Source organism: Ruditapes philippinarum, unplaced genomic scaffold (assembly GCF_026571515.1).
Source record: "Ruditapes philippinarum isolate M1 unplaced genomic scaffold, ASM2657151v2 ctg1656_1_1_1_1, whole genome shotgun sequence".
NCBI lineage: Eukaryota > Metazoa > Mollusca > Bivalvia > Venerida > Veneridae > Ruditapes > Ruditapes philippinarum.
Genome location: NW_026863252.1, coordinates 425,919 through 445,369, shown reverse-complemented (window position 1 = coordinate 445,369; position 19,451 = coordinate 425,919). Strand labels below are relative to the sequence as shown.

At 33.9% G+C, this 19,451-nt stretch overlaps 2 protein-coding genes across 3 annotated transcripts in view; both read right to left on the bottom strand.

Annotated features, from left to right (window-relative positions):
- Positions 1 to 547: 547 nt before the first annotated feature.
- LOC132721610 (plexin-B2-like) lies at positions 548 to 12,765 on the bottom strand. The gene is made up of 6 exons (XM_060705930.1): positions 12,687 to 12,765; positions 10,057 to 10,211; positions 5,460 to 5,607; positions 3,115 to 3,252; positions 2,211 to 2,288; positions 548 to 1,147 (listed from the first exon to the last, which is right to left on the bottom strand). Exons 2-6 carry the CDS (start codon positions 10,200 to 10,202, stop codon positions 1,052 to 1,054), a joined length of 606 nt encoding a protein of 201 aa, XP_060561913.1. The 5' UTR covers positions 10,203 to 10,211; positions 12,687 to 12,765; the 3' UTR covers positions 548 to 1,051.
- Positions 12,766 to 15,512: 2,747 nt separating this feature from the next.
- Positions 15,513 to 19,451, bottom strand: part of LOC132721609 (plexin-B1-like) — a 30,904-nt gene continuing 26,965 nt past the window's right edge. For both annotated transcript variants that reach the window (XM_060705928.1, XM_060705929.1), the window contains exons 11-15: positions 18,698 to 18,764; positions 18,055 to 18,240; positions 16,925 to 17,081; positions 16,388 to 16,558; positions 15,513 to 15,697 (exon numbers count right to left, since the gene is read on the bottom strand). In XM_060705928.1, coding sequence (XP_060561911.1) covers positions 15,540 to 15,697; positions 16,388 to 16,558; positions 16,925 to 17,081; positions 18,055 to 18,240; positions 18,698 to 18,764 — 739 coding nt within the window. In that variant the 3' untranslated portion in view covers positions 15,513 to 15,539. The remainder of the gene's footprint in view (positions 15,698 to 16,387; positions 16,559 to 16,924; positions 17,082 to 18,054; positions 18,241 to 18,697; positions 18,765 to 19,451) is intronic.

Here is a 19,451-nt window from a genome sequence, read left to right as displayed (position 1 = left end):
ACCTGTTTAGATTATAAATTCAGAGTTCTGAGACCAAGGCAAAGCAGCAGAGAAATTCTTAATACAAACTTTCACAAAGTTTATATTAATTTCTTAATCAGAAAAAAAAACAAACAAGTAAATTTTTCTTGGATCACACCTTTTCACACTAGCATGAAAGTGAATGTTTATACCACAAGCTGTATAGACTACTGGTAAGGCATATTATTTTCACAGTTTAAAACATGAAGTCTATGTATATAATGTTTTTTACAAAAAGAATCTTGAATGCAATTTTCAAGATCAAGTTTATGAATCTTTCCCATTAAAATTTACAATTTTCATTTTACACATGAAATTTTCATGCACACACCTTTTGTTGTATTTGTGCAATAGAATTTCCTGCACAAGTTTTGTTCACCTTGACTCAGAATTTATATATCAGCAAAAGGATTTTTTCATCCTTTTGTTTGGTTCAATTTTTCACATATATTTATACAAGTATGATATTTTCATGCATATATCACTTTATTCATTTTCATACACAAGTTTTGGGCATGACAACGTGATTTGTTCATTTTCACACACATCGTTAGCATGACATTTTCATTCTTATATCATTTTATTCATTTTCACACACAAGTTTTTGTGTAAGATTTTCATGTATATAATATATTATATTTTTTTTGGTCATTTTCACACTTATTTCTGCATAAGATTTTCAGGTGCACACTTTGTTTCTTTTCATACACAAGTTCTGCATGATAATTCTGATGCACATACAATGTATATTTTATTCATCTTTATATACAAGATCTTGCATAAGATATTTATGCACATATACTTTGATCATTTTCACAAATATCCTAATGCACAATATTTTGATGCACATTTTTCTCGTTCGTTTTTGCATAAGATATTTATGCACACATAAGTTTGATTATTTTTTACAAATATCCCTGTGCACGAAATTTTCATGCTCACACATAGTATTTAGTGTTCATTTTGCAAAAAAATGTTTATGCACACGTAACTTTGTTCAGTTTTTCAAACAGTCTTGTGCACGAGATTTCTAGTCATCCTCCTCCATAATAGCGATCACTTGCTCCAGTTTCCGGTCAAGCTGCAGGTTACTGGCTTCTTTATTTGTTGCAAGATTGTCAATAATCTACAATATATAGATAACACAATAAGCATTTCAATTTTCTTTATATTATATATAGGATATTGAATAAGTGTAGATTAAATACTAAATTTATTGAAACCAGCCTCTGGTGAGCATAATATAATTTTATTCAACAAGTTCAACAAATTTCGTATTGAATCGACACTAATGTTATATTCTATTTATCACATATCCGAAATAAGAATGGCTTACAGTTTAAAAATGTAATTTTTCATTGAAGCATCTATAGTGTAAAGCTAACATAAGCACGCTTTTAAGCTATGTTTGTACGTATTATGCAAATGATGTCACATCAAAGTGTTATTACACTCATGAAATATCGTTTATAGTACATTACTAAATGGCTTTAAAGTTTATTACATTCCTGCCCCGCGGTGGATATGATATATATTTGTTCGGCTTTTAAGCTAATCTAAACATATTTCGGTCAAATCTTGGCAGACTTTATCCACCTTACCCGCTTTTCCGTAAAACTGACCGATAATTATCAATTTCTCTGCAAGTGACCCACTTATTATCCTATAGGATTTCTGAATCGATGAGAGACAATTAAGAGTTAGACAAAATGTCTGAGATAAATTGTCATGGAGAAATTTGCCTTGCCCAAGGATAAAGCAAGTGACACTTGGATTTCAAATCTGATTCTCTGAATGTTGAGATAGGCCTGCATTATAATTTTGATTATATAAAAAAAAACTTCATTATAAGTAGAAAGGTGCTCATAAAATCTACATTGTGTATGTTAAATTAAAGTGACTCCACTAAGGCTTTTTGAAATGATGGGACTGAAAATATATTTTCGAAAAAAAATGTTCCATTTGATGTAGGTCTAGACCATTAAATGTCTTTACAATTTCATATCACTCTTTTACTCAGTTTTTGTCAAAAAATTAATCAAAATGAATATTTTAATTCCAGAAAAAGACTCTTTCATAAAATTTGTCTGTTAAGGAGCTAATATTCTAGCCCCAATACCTAATCCAAATTTACTTGTATTTTTTAGGTTATCAGTCATTTGTTTTAGAAAACAACATATAATACTTACGTCTTCAAAATATGGTTTAAGTTGTTTATAAAATCTGTATAGTGCTGACACTTTGTTAAACTCTGTTGCTTGCTGCAGCTGTAAAAATAAATAAACAAACAGCATATAAATACTTGTAATACTCAAGAGATATAAGATGAAAATCAATGACACGACTCTGATGAATGCTGGCTACAATAAGGCCAACTTATGCCGCTTATATATATATTTTTTTTTCCGGTTGGGTTTATGTTGAACCAACATAATATAGTTCACATGCCTGTGACATGGCAACTTTTCAGCTTTACTGGTGGAGGAAGACCTCAGGTGCCCTTCCTTGCATTAATTCAGGCACCAAAGGGCACCTGAGAAGAACCACCGATTTTCTGTAAGCTAGCTTGACAGGCCAAAGCCACTTATACATAGATAGCTCACTCACCACATGGCCATAATAAGGCAGGTTATGGCACTTATACATTGGTATATCAACCACCAAATGGCCACATTAAGGCAAGCCTTTGCTATTCTTTCACAGTCAGATCTACTACCATGTGGCAACAATAAGGTAGGCCTATGCCACTAATACATAAACAGGTCAATTAGCACTTGGCCACAATGAGACAGGTCTAATTGCCACTTATTACAGGGTTAAACTGATCAGAACCATTCACATAAATGCAGGTATATGCCATTTTTAAAAGGTTAATTCTGACTGCAATAAGACTAAAAAGCCTATGTTTCTATTTCATATTTTAGACAATCTCAACAACCCAATATGCAGGCATCTGAGTACCTAATCATCAAATAAAATAAACCAAAGTTCATGCCAGGATTTAAAAGCACATCATACAGGTGCAACAAATGGTAAGCCAGAGACCTTAACCACTTAGCCACAAAGTCAGCACAGATATAATCAATAACTTACTCTGTTGACATCTGCCATGTATTGCCTGAATCCCTCTGCATCTTGCTGGTCAACTTTAACATTCTTGTAGAACTCCTTCACCCTATCCTTATAGTGATTCCTTTCGTGATGGAAAATTAACTTCTGAGGAGGGGTATCCTTAAATAAAATAAGTCAGTTTTTTTCAAAAATCTAATTTTTACAATTACAATGTATAATATAATACCATACAACTGAAAAAATGTTTTCTTGGTTTTTATATTAGCACTGTTAACTGTAAGCCTGCTGTTGGCTATATCTTGCATTCGACAGTGTAAGGGTTAACCAGTTTATTTGAAATATCATACATTTCACATTGTAAGGGTTGACTAGTCTATTTCAGATATCTGGCATTTAAAATTGTAAGGGTTAACCAGTCTATTTGAGATATCTTGCATTCGACATTGTAAGGGTTAACCAGTCTATTTGAGATATCTTGCATTCGACATTGTAAGGGTTAACCAGTTTATTTGAAATATCATACATTTCACATTGTAAGGGTTAACTAGTCTATCTGATATCTAATATCTAACATTGTAAGGGTTAACCAGTCTATTTGAGATATTTAACATTGTATGGGTTAACCAGTTTATTTGATATATCTAACATTTAACATTGTAATGTACGGGTTAACTAGTCATTCTTAGTCATTTAACATTTAATATTGTAGAGGTTAACCAGTCTATTTGAGAGATTTAACATTGTATGGGTTTACCAGTCTATCTGAGATATCTAACATTTAACATTGTAATGTAAGGGTTAACCAGTCTATCTGAGATATCTAACATTTAACATTGTAATGTAAGGGTTAACCAGTCTATCTGAGATATCTAACATTTAACATTGTAATGTAAGGGTTAACCAGTCTTTCTGAGATATCTAACATTTAATGTTGTAAGGGTTAACAAGTCTTTTTCTAATATCTAACATTGTAAGGGTTAACCAGTCTATTTCAGATATTTAACATTGTAAGGATTGAGCACAATTGAGGAATATTAAAACATTTATTTCTTGATATATCTTTTACTACTCATAGATTCATATTGCATAAGCAACCATGCAACAACATCTTGGCATTTTGTTTCTGAACAAACAAACAAAAATATGTTTCGTAATATTTCAATCACGCTCCAGGGAATGGCTTCTGCTATAACTGCCATATTTTTTCAACAGTTTTTACATTTCTCAAAAGCATATTAAACAATATGTCATAAACATTAATAATTTCAAAAGCATCGTGATTTCAAACTTTTCTCTTTAAATATAATGACTTCAATACAAACAAAGTGGGCACAGTTCCTGAGGAAGATGAAATAAATATTTTAGCAGTTTGTTATAACTTGGATCAGCACATTTTCAGATTGATGAGACAATATGTTATAAACATTTTAAAGTTATGAAGTAATGTTCATCAAACAGGTATGGCTCCTGTGAAAACATGCAGAAAAAAAATGTATCAGCAGTTTTTTCAAATTATGCTGAGCAAATATTTTGTAAGCACATATTCAATGTCACTTCTATGTCTAGTTTGGAGACATAAATATTCACAAACTTTCATTATCATGTAATGTGTATGGTTGCAGGAAAAAAAGAGAAAAAAAAGTTAAGTTTAAAAATATATTTAGTTTGAACAATTCTTTTGAGCACATAAAAGCTGAAACACGAGGTTCCCTAATTTTTTCGTCTTCTAGATTTCTGACATAATTATAAAACATAAAAGCATAAACATTAGTCGGATAATTAAGACTCTGAAAAATCTATTGTCTTGTTACTCAACAAAATGGCATTATTATTCAACAAACTGATGTTGTCTGTTACTCAACAAAGTGGTGCTGTTTTCTTAATAAACTTGTATTGTAACTCCACAAGCTGGTCTTGTTACTTAACAAACTGGTGTTGTAACTCAACAAAGTAGTGCTGTAACTCAACAAACTAGTGTTGTTACTTAACAAACTGGTGTTGTAACTCAACAAACTAGTGTTGTTCCTCAACAAACTGGAGTTGTTACTTAACAAACTGGTGCTGTCAGTAAATAGCTTATTAGCTTATGTTTCTTATAATTTGTAAACTGACTAAAAACAAAGCTTCTTGTATCTTGTGTTGATACTCAACAAAGTGGTCTTGTTATAGTCTTGTTACTCAACAAACTTGTGTTGTATAACTCTACCAAAACATAGGAAGTTTGATTTCGTCCTGAACTTGAAAAATTACGACAACATATCAACTGCTGTCAATAGTCCCTTCAAATAGAGAACTTTATATACCGTGGCACAGAGTAACACGTAGGCAGTGTATATGAATTTAATGATAACACAAAAATATGATACCTTTGTAAACTTCTGTGTACTGAGGGAGAAGCTTTCTATAAACACCTGGCTGATTATCTCCAGATTATCGTCCATGAACGAGGGTATCGACACATCAAACAGGAGATTGGGCATCTTCATAAGACTTGCCCATACTCTAATAGCATAACTGTAACACAAAATATGACATTTATAAGACTTGCCCACACTCAAATAGCATAACTGTAACATAAAATATGACATTCATAAGACTTGCCCACACTCAAATAGCATAAATGTAACATAAAATATGACATTCATAAGACTAGCCCACACTCGAATAGCATAAATGTAACATAAAATATGACATTCATAAGACTCGCCCACACTCAAATAGCATAACTGTAACACAAAATATGACATTTATAAGACTTGCCCACACTCGAATAGCATAACTGTAACATAAAATATGACATTCATAAAGACTCGCCCACACTCAAATAGCATAACTGTAACACAAAAATATGACATTTATAAGACTAGCCCACACTCGAATAGCATAACTGTAACACAAAATATGACATTCATAAAGCTTGCCCACACTCGAATAGCATAACTTTAACACAAAATACGACATTCATAAGACTCGCCCACAGTCGAATAGCATAACTGTAACACAAAATATGACATTCATAAAACTTGCCCACACTCGAATAGCATAACTGTAACATAAAATATGACATTTATAAGACTAGCCCACACTCAAATAGCATAACTGTAACACAAAATATGACATTTATAAGACTAGCCCACACTCGAATAGCATAACTGTAACACAAAATATGACATTCATAAAGCTTGCCCACACTCGAATAGCGTAACTTTAACACAAAATACGACATTCATAAGACTCGCCCACAGTCGAATAGCATAACTGTAACACAAAATATGACATTCATAAAACTTGCCCACACTCGAATAGCATAACTGTAACATAAAATATGACATTTATAAGACTAGCCCACACTCAAATAGCATAACTGTAACACAAAATATGACATTCATAAGACTAGCCCACACTCAAAATAGCATAACTGTAACACAAAATATGACATTCATAAGGCTCGCCCACACTCAAATAGCATAACTGTAACACAAAATATGACATTCATAAGACTAGCCCATACTTGAATAGCATAACTGTAACACAAAATATGACATTTATAAGACTAGCCCACACTCGAATAGCATAACTGTAACATAAAATATGACATTTATAAGACTAGCCCACACTCGAATAGCATAACTGTAACATAAAATATGACATTTATAAGACTTGCCCACACTCGAATAGCATAACTGTAACATAAAATATGACATTTATAAGACTAGCCCACACTCGAATAGCATAACTGTAACATAAACTTGAATAGCATAACTGTAACATAAACTTGAATAGCATAACTGTAACATAAAATATGACAAACAGTTCAAATGTCTCCTTCTTACACAAGATCCTGAAATAATCCCAGCAATTGTATGGTTTACTGATAATATAATCAGTTAATGATTTCAAATCTATTGAATTTTTATTCTTACAAATTTAACTTTAATTCTCCTTTGCAAATAAGAAAATGTCATTTTCTAATTTGGTAGTCAAATGTTCAGCTATAGAAAACACTTTTTGAATTTATCAAGATAAGGTAAAGTAGGAAGAAAATTACACGTCAACACCAGGGATGTTTATATTATTTAATTATCTACCGGTTTCGACCTACCGTGAGGTCTTCATCAGGATAAAAAATTAACAGAATTTTGGGTCTGAAGTATTGAAAATGAATAGGATGGTAAGTCACATGACTTACCAAAAATAGTATCAAAAATTTCTAAAAATAGAATGAGAGTTGGCTAAGTGCCAGAAAGTTGTTAATTGTGTATATATAGTATATAATAATCAAAATAATAAATATACCAAAGTTTTTCTGTGTTACATCTTTTCTTAATTTTGGAATGTTCCATAGATGGATGATACGGAAATAATTTGTTCATTAGTGTCACTAAACATTAATGTTTCATCCATGCATACTGTAGATGTTGAAGATGTACTGGCTACTGTGTCGGTGAACGTGTGTTTTACTGGTGTCGATGGTAGAGGTGAGATAGGCGCTGGAATGTTTGTAGTAATGTCATTAATGTTGATTGTTTCGCTGTCATTCGTATTTGTCTGTTTCTTAGATTTTTTTCGTAGTATGAGTTGTCCTGAGTTGTTTTGTACGAGGAAGTGTATGGTACGCGAATGTTTTTTCACTGAATTTTTAGTGGCGTACATCTTTTGACACCAGTCCCAAATGTACCTCGTAACTAAGTTGCTGTGTGTAGATTGCATATGGTATTTGTATCTCCTTTTGTTCTCAAACATCTTAGAGCACGGAACGCAAATTTCTGGTTTTTCAATGAAGTTATATTTAGTTAATTCTTCGGCTGTGTATTCGTTTAATTTTTTTGCTATGAAGAACTTGTTTAAATTAGATTCATTCCCTCTGGCATTTTTGTCCGTAATTTTCGAATCCATAATTCTTCCGTTCTGAGACGAGTATTTGTATTTCTTTCAGTTTGTGTAATGATAATAACGTTTAGGAAATAGATATCAATTCTGAGTGCATTGTTGTAAAATAATGCACGGTTTGAGTTCAAATGCGTAGTAATATAATCACGAAGGCCAATAGGCCTGAGTGATTAATTACAAAGCATTTGAACGAAAAACGTGCATTATTATACAATAATGCACAAAGAATTAATATCTATTTCCATTCTAACACGTCAAGAAAAAATATAATTATTATTATAAAGTTGGACTCTATGTTTGGTGGTCTAATTTGTTTTCGCCTCAGAGTTTCCCATAGAAATGTTCTTTAAAGGCTGTCCCAGTTGGTTGAAAAAAGCTGTCAATAAATCTACCGTGTGTAGAAACATTTTGAGAAAAACAAATTTTGAAAACGTTGGTAAAAACTTTGTTTGTTTATTTTATTTCACTCTATAATTTTTCAAGCGAAATACAAATTTTTAAAAGTGAAATAAATGTGAAACTTAACTTGTTTGCGACATTAAAATAGAGTACTTGATTTGATTGTTTTGCACGTGCTGTTTGGCGCTATATTGTGACATCACGTAAACGAAACTTTAAACGTCTGTACAGCGTTAACGACTGAATTAAAGATATTGGTGTTCGGATTCATTTTCTTAGTTAGACCATTTTCTTTCATTCTAGATAGCTTTCATAACAAAATTCGACAAAAAATGTTTTTATTTATCAGATTTTTTAAACAAAATGACGCCCTCAATGTGAAAATACATAGGGAGGTAATAAGAACGGAGAGTGCATTGTTGTAGAATAATGCACGCTTCGGGCCTTCTTTGTCTATATAGAAAAAAATCCGATAGTGTTAGAATTATATTTTTGACGTCATGATAGACGCCAAAGTGGCGGGAAATAGGCTTCACATCGTTTTTAGCGCGTATGTCTGCCATATGGCCATAGAAGCGTTCTCTAAAAGTATTGCTGGTTTGTCCGACGTATTGTAATTGGCAAAATTTGCAGGTGATAAGGTATATGACGCTAGGAGTAGTGCAAGTATAGTGGCCATTAATTTTGTAAGATTTCTTAGTATTAGTACTATTGAATTCACAAGAGTTCTGTATGTATTGGCACGTAATGCACTGTTGTCCACATTGATAACTACCAGCCAGTTTTGAAGTGTGATTAAGGTCCGATCGTACTAGCATATCTCTCATGTTTCTGCATCTTCTTGGGACTGCGAGAATTTTTGTAGTATTTATAAATTTATTAGAACAACTATTGACAAGTATTTTTAAATGACTATTTAAGATGTTTTGGACCTGTGGGATGTATGGGTTGTAAGTATAGACAAACGGTATTATTTGTTTCCTGTTGGTATCATTGATCGTTGATGTATGTGTTTTCATAAGACGGGCTTTTTGGATTGCTTCTCTTATTATGTTGACTGGGTAGGCTCTGTTGCGAAGGTTTCTAGCTAAAATTACAGCACATTCATCAAAAGACGAATCTGTGCTGCATATCCGGCGTATCCTTGTTGCCTGGCTAAAAGGAATGCTGTTTTTTTGGTGTTTAGGATGATATGACGTATTTATATATATTTTTGAATTTGATAGATAAATCTTACTTTTTATATATATAATTCATGGATAATCTAGATAATATTTATTTTTCACATAATTAAAACTTAAAAGGGACTCCACTGAGGTTTTTTGATGTGTCAGGACTGGAAATATTTTCCCAAGACTGGTAAACATATTGGTGAAGTGCTAGACTAATAACTTGTGTGCAAATTTTCAAGTCATTCCCTCATCCTGTTGTGCAATTTTTCAAGTCATTCCCTCATCCTGTTTTTCCAAAATGACCATAAAATGAGTCCGTACATGTATAATAATCACACAGAAAACCGATTTTCATTTCAATTCTGACCATATTTCTTTGTTTGTTATCCTTTGCAGAGTTTACCATTTCAAGTGTTTCTCTTAATATTTTTAAGATTTTCAAATTTTATATTTTTAGGCCTTTTGGACCTCAGTGGAGTTCCTTTAAGTCTTATGATTTTACCTGTGACTTTTCCATGCATGTACTGTCTCTACATCTACTTTGTACTTCTCTCCTAACTCGTCCAGATAATCATACAGGAATTTGGTGGGTGGGGGACATTTATCGTGGTCCAAAATGATATCAAATAGTGGTCTCATATATTCCATCAATGATTGCTGAAATTAAAGTGAAATTGTACATAACAGAAAGGTCTATAATAGCATAAATAATTATGTTGAAAGTTTTAAGTATTATACATGACAATAATTATGCATGAAAGAATTACACATGTATACTTAATTTTGTTCGATAGTATGTGTGAGATACATGATCCAACATTACATTTTATATCTGTATTTATTATATACTTATAAATGAAATACTGGGAAATATTGATAAAATATATTGAATATTTTCATTTTGTGTATATTCATATGTAAAAATTTATTTTTCACTGCAGTGAAACATATTTTTCATATTTTCACTGTGCCTTGTTCAAAATTCAGTAAATTAACAAAATAAAAGGTAAAGTCTTTTAAATTGCAAAAAGAAAGAGAGAAAAAATATATAATAAACAGAAAATTCATGTTTTTTTCTACTGGTTGGAGAGATAACTCCAACACTAAATCACATACTTTTTGTAATATCTTAATTATCTTCCTGTATATTTTAAATATTGAACCACCTAAATAAAGTTCAGTTCAAAGACTTTACATTACACTACAAAAATTATGTATGAAAATGAGAATTGGTACTTCTTTAAGGTCCTGAATGGTGTATACAAAACATGGTCATATTTCGCCTCAACAGTAGATAAAGTCGACACTTAAAAATGACAGGAAAATCAGCATCATTAATTTATTTTTACATCTTATATGTTTTATCTATTTTTTGTTGATGTAAAAAACAAGTTTTCAACAAGCAAATTCGTTGAATTTATATCCCCCGCCGAGTACTGGTTATTATTAACACAACAACTGAAGACATAAGGCTATGCAACAGACCGGAACCATTTGATCAACTTTGGCAGGGGACCACCCTAGGATCATTCCTGTAAAGTTTGGTTGCTGTGCAGTCATTTGTTTCTGAGGAGATGTTGTTTAAAGAAATTGCTGACGACGCATGACGACGGACGGTGGGGGATCACAATAGCTCACCTAGATGTAAAAACATCTTAATCTCCAGACTTCATTATTCGTAATTTAGTGATGTTGATCATTATTCCTGTAAAGTTGGTTGATTCTAACTCAAGCACTCAAGGATCAAATAACAACATAATGAAACAGTTTTTACTAAGTCAAGGGAAATAACTCTACAAAAACTGGATAAATCCACAAGCGAAACCCTAGGAACAAACTAAATATGCTGAGCAACTTTCCAATAAGGTTAATTGACTCTATGTCAAATCCTTTTTGAGTTACATGCGACACATGTTGAAAATTGCAAACATTTTCTAAGTCAAGGGCAATAACTCTAAAAATACTAAATAAATCCAGACGAAAATACCCAGGTGCACAACTACACATGCTGATCAACATTCCTGTAAAGTATCATGACTTTAGGTCAAATACTTTTTGAGTTACATGTGACACAAGTTGAAAATTGCAAAATTTTACTAAGTCAAGGGCAATAACTCTAAAAATAGTAAAAATATCCGGACGAAAATACCCAGGTGCACAACTACACATACTGATCAACATTCCTGTAAAGTTTCATGACTCTAGGTCAAACACTTTTTGAGTTACATGCGACACAAGTTGAAAATTACAAAATTTTACTAAGTCAAGGGCAATAACTCTAAAAATGCTAAAAATATCCAGAAGAAAATACCCAGGTGCACAACTTCACATGCTGATGAACATTCCCATAAAGTTTCGTTGAATTTCAGCCATTAGTTGCAGAGAACTACTCCGGAAACGAAATTCGGACGTTTTACTAAGTCAAGGGCAATAACTCTAAAAATACTAAAAATATCCAGACGAAAATACCCAGGTGCACAACTTCACATGCTGATCAACATTCCCATAAAGTTTCGTTGAATTCCAGCCATTAGTTGCAGAGAACTACTCCGGAAACGAAATTCGGACGGACGGATGGACGGACGGACGGACGGACGGAAGGACGGACGGACAACGCCAAAACTATATCCCCCTCCCGATTCCATCGGCGGGGGATAAAAATATTTCCCAAGTCAGTGGCCTGTGGTCAATACATTTCTAACTACCTCATTGTAATTAAGTAAAAAGAACGTTTTGAAGCAGTTTTGCCAACGAAAAGTTTCGGTTAATTGAAAAATATTAAAAAGTTTACCAACTTACAAAAAATCATCACATTCTGTCCTGCTCATATACTTCTAGGTGATCATATGCTTTTTTGTTGAAAAACAAAGTTATAAAAATTGTATTTATCAAGTGTCGGGGTTATCTATGCGTCAGAGTTATCTCTCCGAATGCATCGGAGTTATCTCTCCGACCAGTATAGATACAGGATTTATTTTCATCTTGTGATATGAAAATTATTATATTTCATACCACACAAAATAAATCCCATGTTCATAGAAAACTTTTCAACAAATATCCTCTACATAGCAGAAGGTAATAATTTGTTCTAGAACATTTTTCCAATTAAAATGTATATTAACATGTACATACCTTAGTTGTGAATAGTCTGTTGAGATACAGCTCTGGTAATAGCCCCCTTCCTTGCTTAGAACTCTCTTTCTCTTTTTTATCTGAAAAAAAATTTTTTTCCTGATAATAAATGTATTCAATGTACAAACAAAAAAACAAGAGGGCCATGATGGCCCTGAGGTCGCTCACCTGTATATAGGCCCCCCCAACCCCAACTTTGCAGGGCCAATTTAACCCAAGGGCTTTTATTTGCACAAACTTGGTAGACACCCATAAGAAGATGTTTCATGCTAAACATCTAAGCTCTAGCTCATTGGGCTTTTTAAAAGAAGATTTTTTTTAAGTTTTTACTATACACATATAGTTAAAAACAATGACACCCCTGGGGCCGGGCCAGTTTTGACACCAGGGCTTTTATTTGAACAAACTTAGTAGACACTTACTAGAAGATGTTTCATGCTTAATATCTTAACTCTAGCTATTTGGGTTTTTTCAAAGAAGATTTAAAGTTTTTGCTAAACACATATAAAGAAAATCAATGACCCCCGGGGCGGGGCCAATTTTGACCCCAGGTCTTTTATTTGAACAAACTTTGTAGACACTCACTAAAAGATGTTTCATGCTTAATATCTTAACTCTAGCTATTTGGGTTTTTTCAAAGAAGATTTTTTAAGTTTTTGCTATACACATATAAGGAAAATCAATGACCCCCCCCCCCCCCCCCCCCGGGCAGTGCCAATTTTGACCCCAGGGCTTTTATTTGAACAAACTTGGTAGACACCTATTAGAACATGTTTGATGCTCAATATCTTAGCCATAGCTCTTTGAGTTCTTTAAAAGAAGATTTTTTAAGTTTTTACTATATGCATATAGGAAAAATCAATGACCCCCCGGGGCGGGGCCAATTTTGACCCCAGGGCTTTTATTTGAACAAACTTAGTAGACACCCATTAGAACATGTTTCATGCTAAATATCTTAGCCATAGCTCTTTGGGTTCTTTAAAAGAAGATTTTTTAAGTTTTTACTATATGCATATAGGGAAAATCAATGACCCCCCCGGGGCGGGGCCAATTTCGACCCCAGGGCTTTTATTTGAACAAACTTGGTAGACACTCACTAGAAGATGTTTCATGCCAACTATCTAAGCACTAGCTCTTTGAGTTCTTTAAAAGAAGATTTTTTAAGTTTTTACTATATGCATATAGGGAAAATCAATGACCCCCCGGGGCGGGGCCAATTTTGACCCCAGGGCTTTTATTTGAACAAACTTGGTAGACACCCATTAGAACATGTTTCATGCTAAATATCTTAGCTCTAGCTCTTTGGGTTCTTTAAAAGAAGATTTTTTAAGTTTTTACTATATGCATATAGGGAAAATCAATGACCCCCCCGGGCGGGGCCAATTTTGACCCAAGGGCTTTTATTTGAAAGAACTTGGTAGACACTCACTAGAAGATGTTTCATGCCAAATATCTAAGCTCTAGCTCTTTGAGTTCTTTAAAAGAAGATTTTTTAAGTTTTACTTTATGCATATAGGGAAAATCAATGACCCCCCGGGGCGGGGCCAATTTTGACCCCAGGGCTTTTATTTGAACAAACTTGGTAGACACCCATTAGAACATGTTTCATGCTAAATATCTTAGCTCTAGCTCTTTGGGTTCTTTTAAAGAAGATTTTTTAAGTTTTTACTATATGCATATTGGGAAAATCAATGACCCCCCCGGGGCGGGGCCAATTTTGACCCCAGGGCTTTTATTTGAACAAACTTGGTAGACACTCACTAGAAGATGTTTCATGCCAAATATCTTAGCTCTAGCTCTTATGGTTTTTTAAAAGAAGATATTTAAAGTTTTTTCTTTTGGTTGCCATGGCAACCAGAGTTCTGCATGGAATTAAATTCTTTGAACAATTTTCAAAGGTGACCACCAAAGGAACATTCCTGTGAAGTTTGGATGAAATTGGCTTAGTGGTTTATGAGGAGATGTCATTTAAAGTAAAAGTTTACGGACGGACGGACGCCGGACGGACGGACGGACGCCGGACGAAAAGCGATCACAAAAGCTCACCCTGTCACTCTGTGACAGGTGAGCTAACAAGAGCCCCAACCTGAAAATAATAATTAATCCTTACCCACATCAACTTCCAAAAGGGACTTGTTTATCTTCCATTTCTGGAACAAGTTATAGGGGATAACAACATGAAAATTTAAAGTTTTGGTTGGGTTTTACATCACACCAAAACAATACAGGTCATATGGCAACTTTCCAGCTTTACTGGTAGAGGAAGACCTCAGGTGACCTTCTGTGCATTATTGCAAGCACAAACTGGCACTTGAGTAGAACCACTGACGTTCTGTAAGTTAGCTTCCTCACATGAAAGAATCTAAAGTCCCTGCCGGTATTTGAACTCACAGCCGTGAGAGGCAAGTGGTTTGAAGTAAAAGACCATAACCACCAAATATTTAAAGTAAGTCAGTAAACAGTTCAAATCCTGGTCAGAATGCACAAATGTGGAGGTTTGCCTTGCTCTACACTAGTGGCAAATACCAATCTTTTTTCAATTCCAGCAAGTTCATAACAAAGTTCAAGTGTTCCCTCAGCACAGTTCATAACAAAGTTCAAGTGTTTCTTAAGCATAATGCCCAGTCAAAACATATTTAAGTGCAATGTCTTAAATTTTGAAAATTTGACCTTGAAGGTCAACAACATATAGGGGTCAAATCTAGTCATATGAATAATGTTAAAACTTATCTCTGATCCAAAGGTACATTGCGTACATATGTGTAAAAACTATGACAGTAGGCTGATCTGAACATTTTGTGAAGTTTATAATTTACATTGTTATTTATTTTCATTAAATTAGGATATTATGTTTCATTGAACAGCCCAGATCTGGTCAGCTAGAAAGAAATGACTTACCAAGTGCCACTGTTCACATTCATGTGGATTTTCTGGATCATGTAAAGTGAGGGGCTGTGAAGAATCAATGCTCCCGTCACACACCCCATCCATATTGATATTGGCTAAATTCACTACAATTGACAAAGAAAATTGATCGTTTAAATAAATAATGTATAGATATACATAAAAGCAAAAGTTTCACAAGTTTTAGTATGATAGTAACTGCATCAAATTAAATTAACTTTTCCAATGCTTGCCTAAAAATTCATAATATACACAAATTTATAACTCCAATTATGAATTTTCTTGTTGTGTTATACTTGTCCCAACACTGTTAAAGTGATCAGACGGTAACTTTCTAGATTAACTGTTGGAGGAAGACCTCAGGAGCCCCTCCTTGTGTTCTTTTAGACATTATCATTAACAGGCACCCGTGTAGAACCAACAATATTATGTAAGGTACATGGATAGCTTTCTCGCAATTTAGAATTCAAAGTCCCTGGCATGATTCATACCCATAACAGTGAGGGTCAAATGGTTTGATTGTTTGTTTGTTTCATTTTCTCAACTGTATTTCAGTCATATAGGCGGGTAGTTTCCTAACCATCATTCCTGGAGAGTTACACCAGTACTAGACTACCTTCCTCCGTGCTAAACTACCAAAGCATCTCCAGGGGATCGAACCCACGCCAGAGAGGTAACTGGATTAAAAGTCAGCAACTCTAACCCCTCGACCACGGAGGTGGTTTCAAATGGTTTGAAGTCAATGGCCTTAACCATTAGGTCACAGACATACCAATGTATGATTTTAAACAATTTACCGTAGTCCTCTAGGTTGTTGTCAGCACTATGGGGATCTATCAGTGCCATGTTGCTCTCATCCTTCACGTTGTAATGTGCTAACGTGTTAAATCGTACCCATTTACCTTCACGTTTTGATGTGTTGTCTTCATCACGTAACTTTAATGTCCCTCCAAATCCCTCATGCCATTCTAAAAATACGCAAAAGGTCAAGGTCATTAAGAATAATTATTAAATATCTATGTACCATTTTCAAAATATTACTTCATTTCACTGTTAAAATATCTGAAATAAAGCTATGACAAAAGCTGTTTGAAATTTCTAATGTGTCCATAAGATACATATGATGTTGTCTTTGTAAAAAAACTTTCCCTATATAATCACTTTCAAAAACGCTATTGCATGCTTTTAAAAATTTTAACCATATAGATTGTAAGACTTATGTACAGGTAAGAAAAATGGCTTATGAAATTAGTTCAAAGAAAAGAAATTTATAAAAATCCTATGTGTGTATTTACTTTAATTACTATGATATTGCAGAAATGAAGAAAACTTACCCAATTCCAGATCATTGGCTCCAACAGGAAGTTTAGAGGCAGGAAAGTTCACATATATTTGATTCAGGCATTTGTTTTTCACCTGAGAAATTGTGTCACAGTCTAGAACTTTGCATTTGAAAATTTCATCACCATTGTCAACTACCACGTTCAGTGTCTGAAATAAACAGCCATACAGTATTTCTTTTTATTATGATTACCTATAATAAATGTGAAACTGGCATGTAAACAGTGAAATGTATTGCTCTTATCATTGCCAGATTATTGCAGCATATTGCCTTTATCATTTTACAAGAGTATTGCAGCATATTGCCATAATCATTTGACAGAGTATTGCAGCATATTATCTCAATCATTTGACAAGAGTATTGCAGCATATTGCCATAATCATTTGACAAAAGTATTGCAGCATATTGCCCTTATCATTTAACAAGAGTATTGCAACATATTGCCCTTCTCATTTAACAATAGAATTGCAGTCCTTATCACTTGACTGAGTATTTTTTGTATGGTATTGCCAAGTACTTAACCAAGTAATGCAAAAAACCTGAGGGTCATGGCAATAGCTCCACTTTCTTTCCAAACAAGAGCTGTCGGTAGGAGAGCAACGCTAGACTATTCTTAGTGCTTGATAGTAAAAGAGCCTTGATAATGTAAAATTTTCTGAGTTAACAAAAAGGGCAGAATTTTTCTTTAAATCCATGTTACAGTTATAGGTCTTGGAGATAGTCCTATTATGCTCTCATAGGAGAGTATAAAATTTCAACTTGTTTCAAATACAAATGTCAATAGAATATGAAAATATCTGAGTTGGTATGCAAACCTAAATGTAAATTTTAAGTTGAAATGGGGCATTATTCTGTCAAAATGTTTCATAGAGTTACCTCCTCCTGTCTACAGGTTGAGGTCATGATGGTATACAACTATGCAAAGTTTCAAAGCCATATGTCAATGGACTTTGAAAATATTATAGGTATTACAAAAACTTTAACATAAGTAGTTACCCCGACACAGACGCTCGGGTGACTACAATAGCTCTACTTATTCTTATTGAATATTCGAGCTAAAAATGAAGCTAAAAACATGCAGACTAAATTTTCTTAGAATGACTTGTAAATATTGAAGCTTACCAATGTTTTGGCCTCAAACTTAAGGTCTTGATCATTGTCCTCGTCCATGGAGGAGCTCCATTTCTTCAGCAGTTTTTCCTCAGACAATGTGTATTTGGCATCACCTGTCACAGCATCTATGGGGCCGGACTCCATTGTTTTCTGTGTAGCCATGTAGAGAAGGTACAGAGGGGAACCAGAATGGCTCTGAAAAAAGAGAATGAATGAAACTAAAATACATGGAACCATAAAAGCTGTGTAAAATTATTACAATTGGATCCAAATTGATTACTAGGAACCAAAATGTCTCTGAAAATTTAGGAACCAGAATGTCTCTGAAATACTTGGAACCAGAATGGCTCTGAAAACAGATAACAACGGGAACCAAAATAATGATATGGAACCAGAATCATACCATGGAACCACTTGGTTAAGACTCTGTAAATGGAAAACAATAGGACTTCTCTTATACCATATTTGCTTACTAATCTACATTTTTTCTTTACATTAAATAAGTATTTTTTTAGATGAGCTTATTCAATGTGATTTACTGTTAAATAATAGAAATCACATCTTTAATGGGGCAAGACAATTTAAATATCTATGTTGACAAGTCATGTAGTATTGATGCCAAAACAGTAACATGAAAGTTTAAAAGATTTACCTTGACATGTGGGTACAGGCACAGTGACAGCCAGTTACTTAACAGTTTTTCCGTTATACTCTCACACCTAAAAAATAAACATTATTGCATGTTACTACAAAACAGAAATAACAACAAAAATACTTGCAGCATAGAAAACAGGAATTACAATATGCTAGTGTGTATTTATATACATTTTTATGTCCCATTCATGACTATGTACAATTTTTTCTTTTATCGTCAAGGTTTTAAGTCACAGCAACAATTTTAAGGTCACATGGCATGTGTCTGCCTTTACATGTGGCTTATCTGCCTTTACTGGTGGCTCTACTGCCTTAACTGGTGGCTAACCTGCCTTTAATGGTGGCTTATCTGCTTCTACTGGTGGCTTATCTGCCTTAACTGGTGGCAAATCTGCTAACCTGCCTTTACTGGTGGCGAACCTGCCTTTACTGGTGGCTTTTCTGCCTTAACTGGTGGCGAACCTGCCTTTACTGGTGGCTAATCTGCTTTTACTGGTGGCGTATCTGCCTTAACTGGTGGCAAACCTCCTAACCTGCCTTTACTGGTGGCTAATCTGCCTTTACTGGTGGCTAATCTGTCTTTACTGGTGGCTAATCTGTCTTTACTGGTGGAAAATCTGTCTTTACTGGTGGCTTATCTGCCTTAACTGGTGGCTTAAATGCCTTTACTGGTGAGTTATCAGCCTTTACTGGCGGCTTATCTGCCTTTACTGATGGTTAATCTGCCTTTACTGGGGGCTAATCTGCCTTTA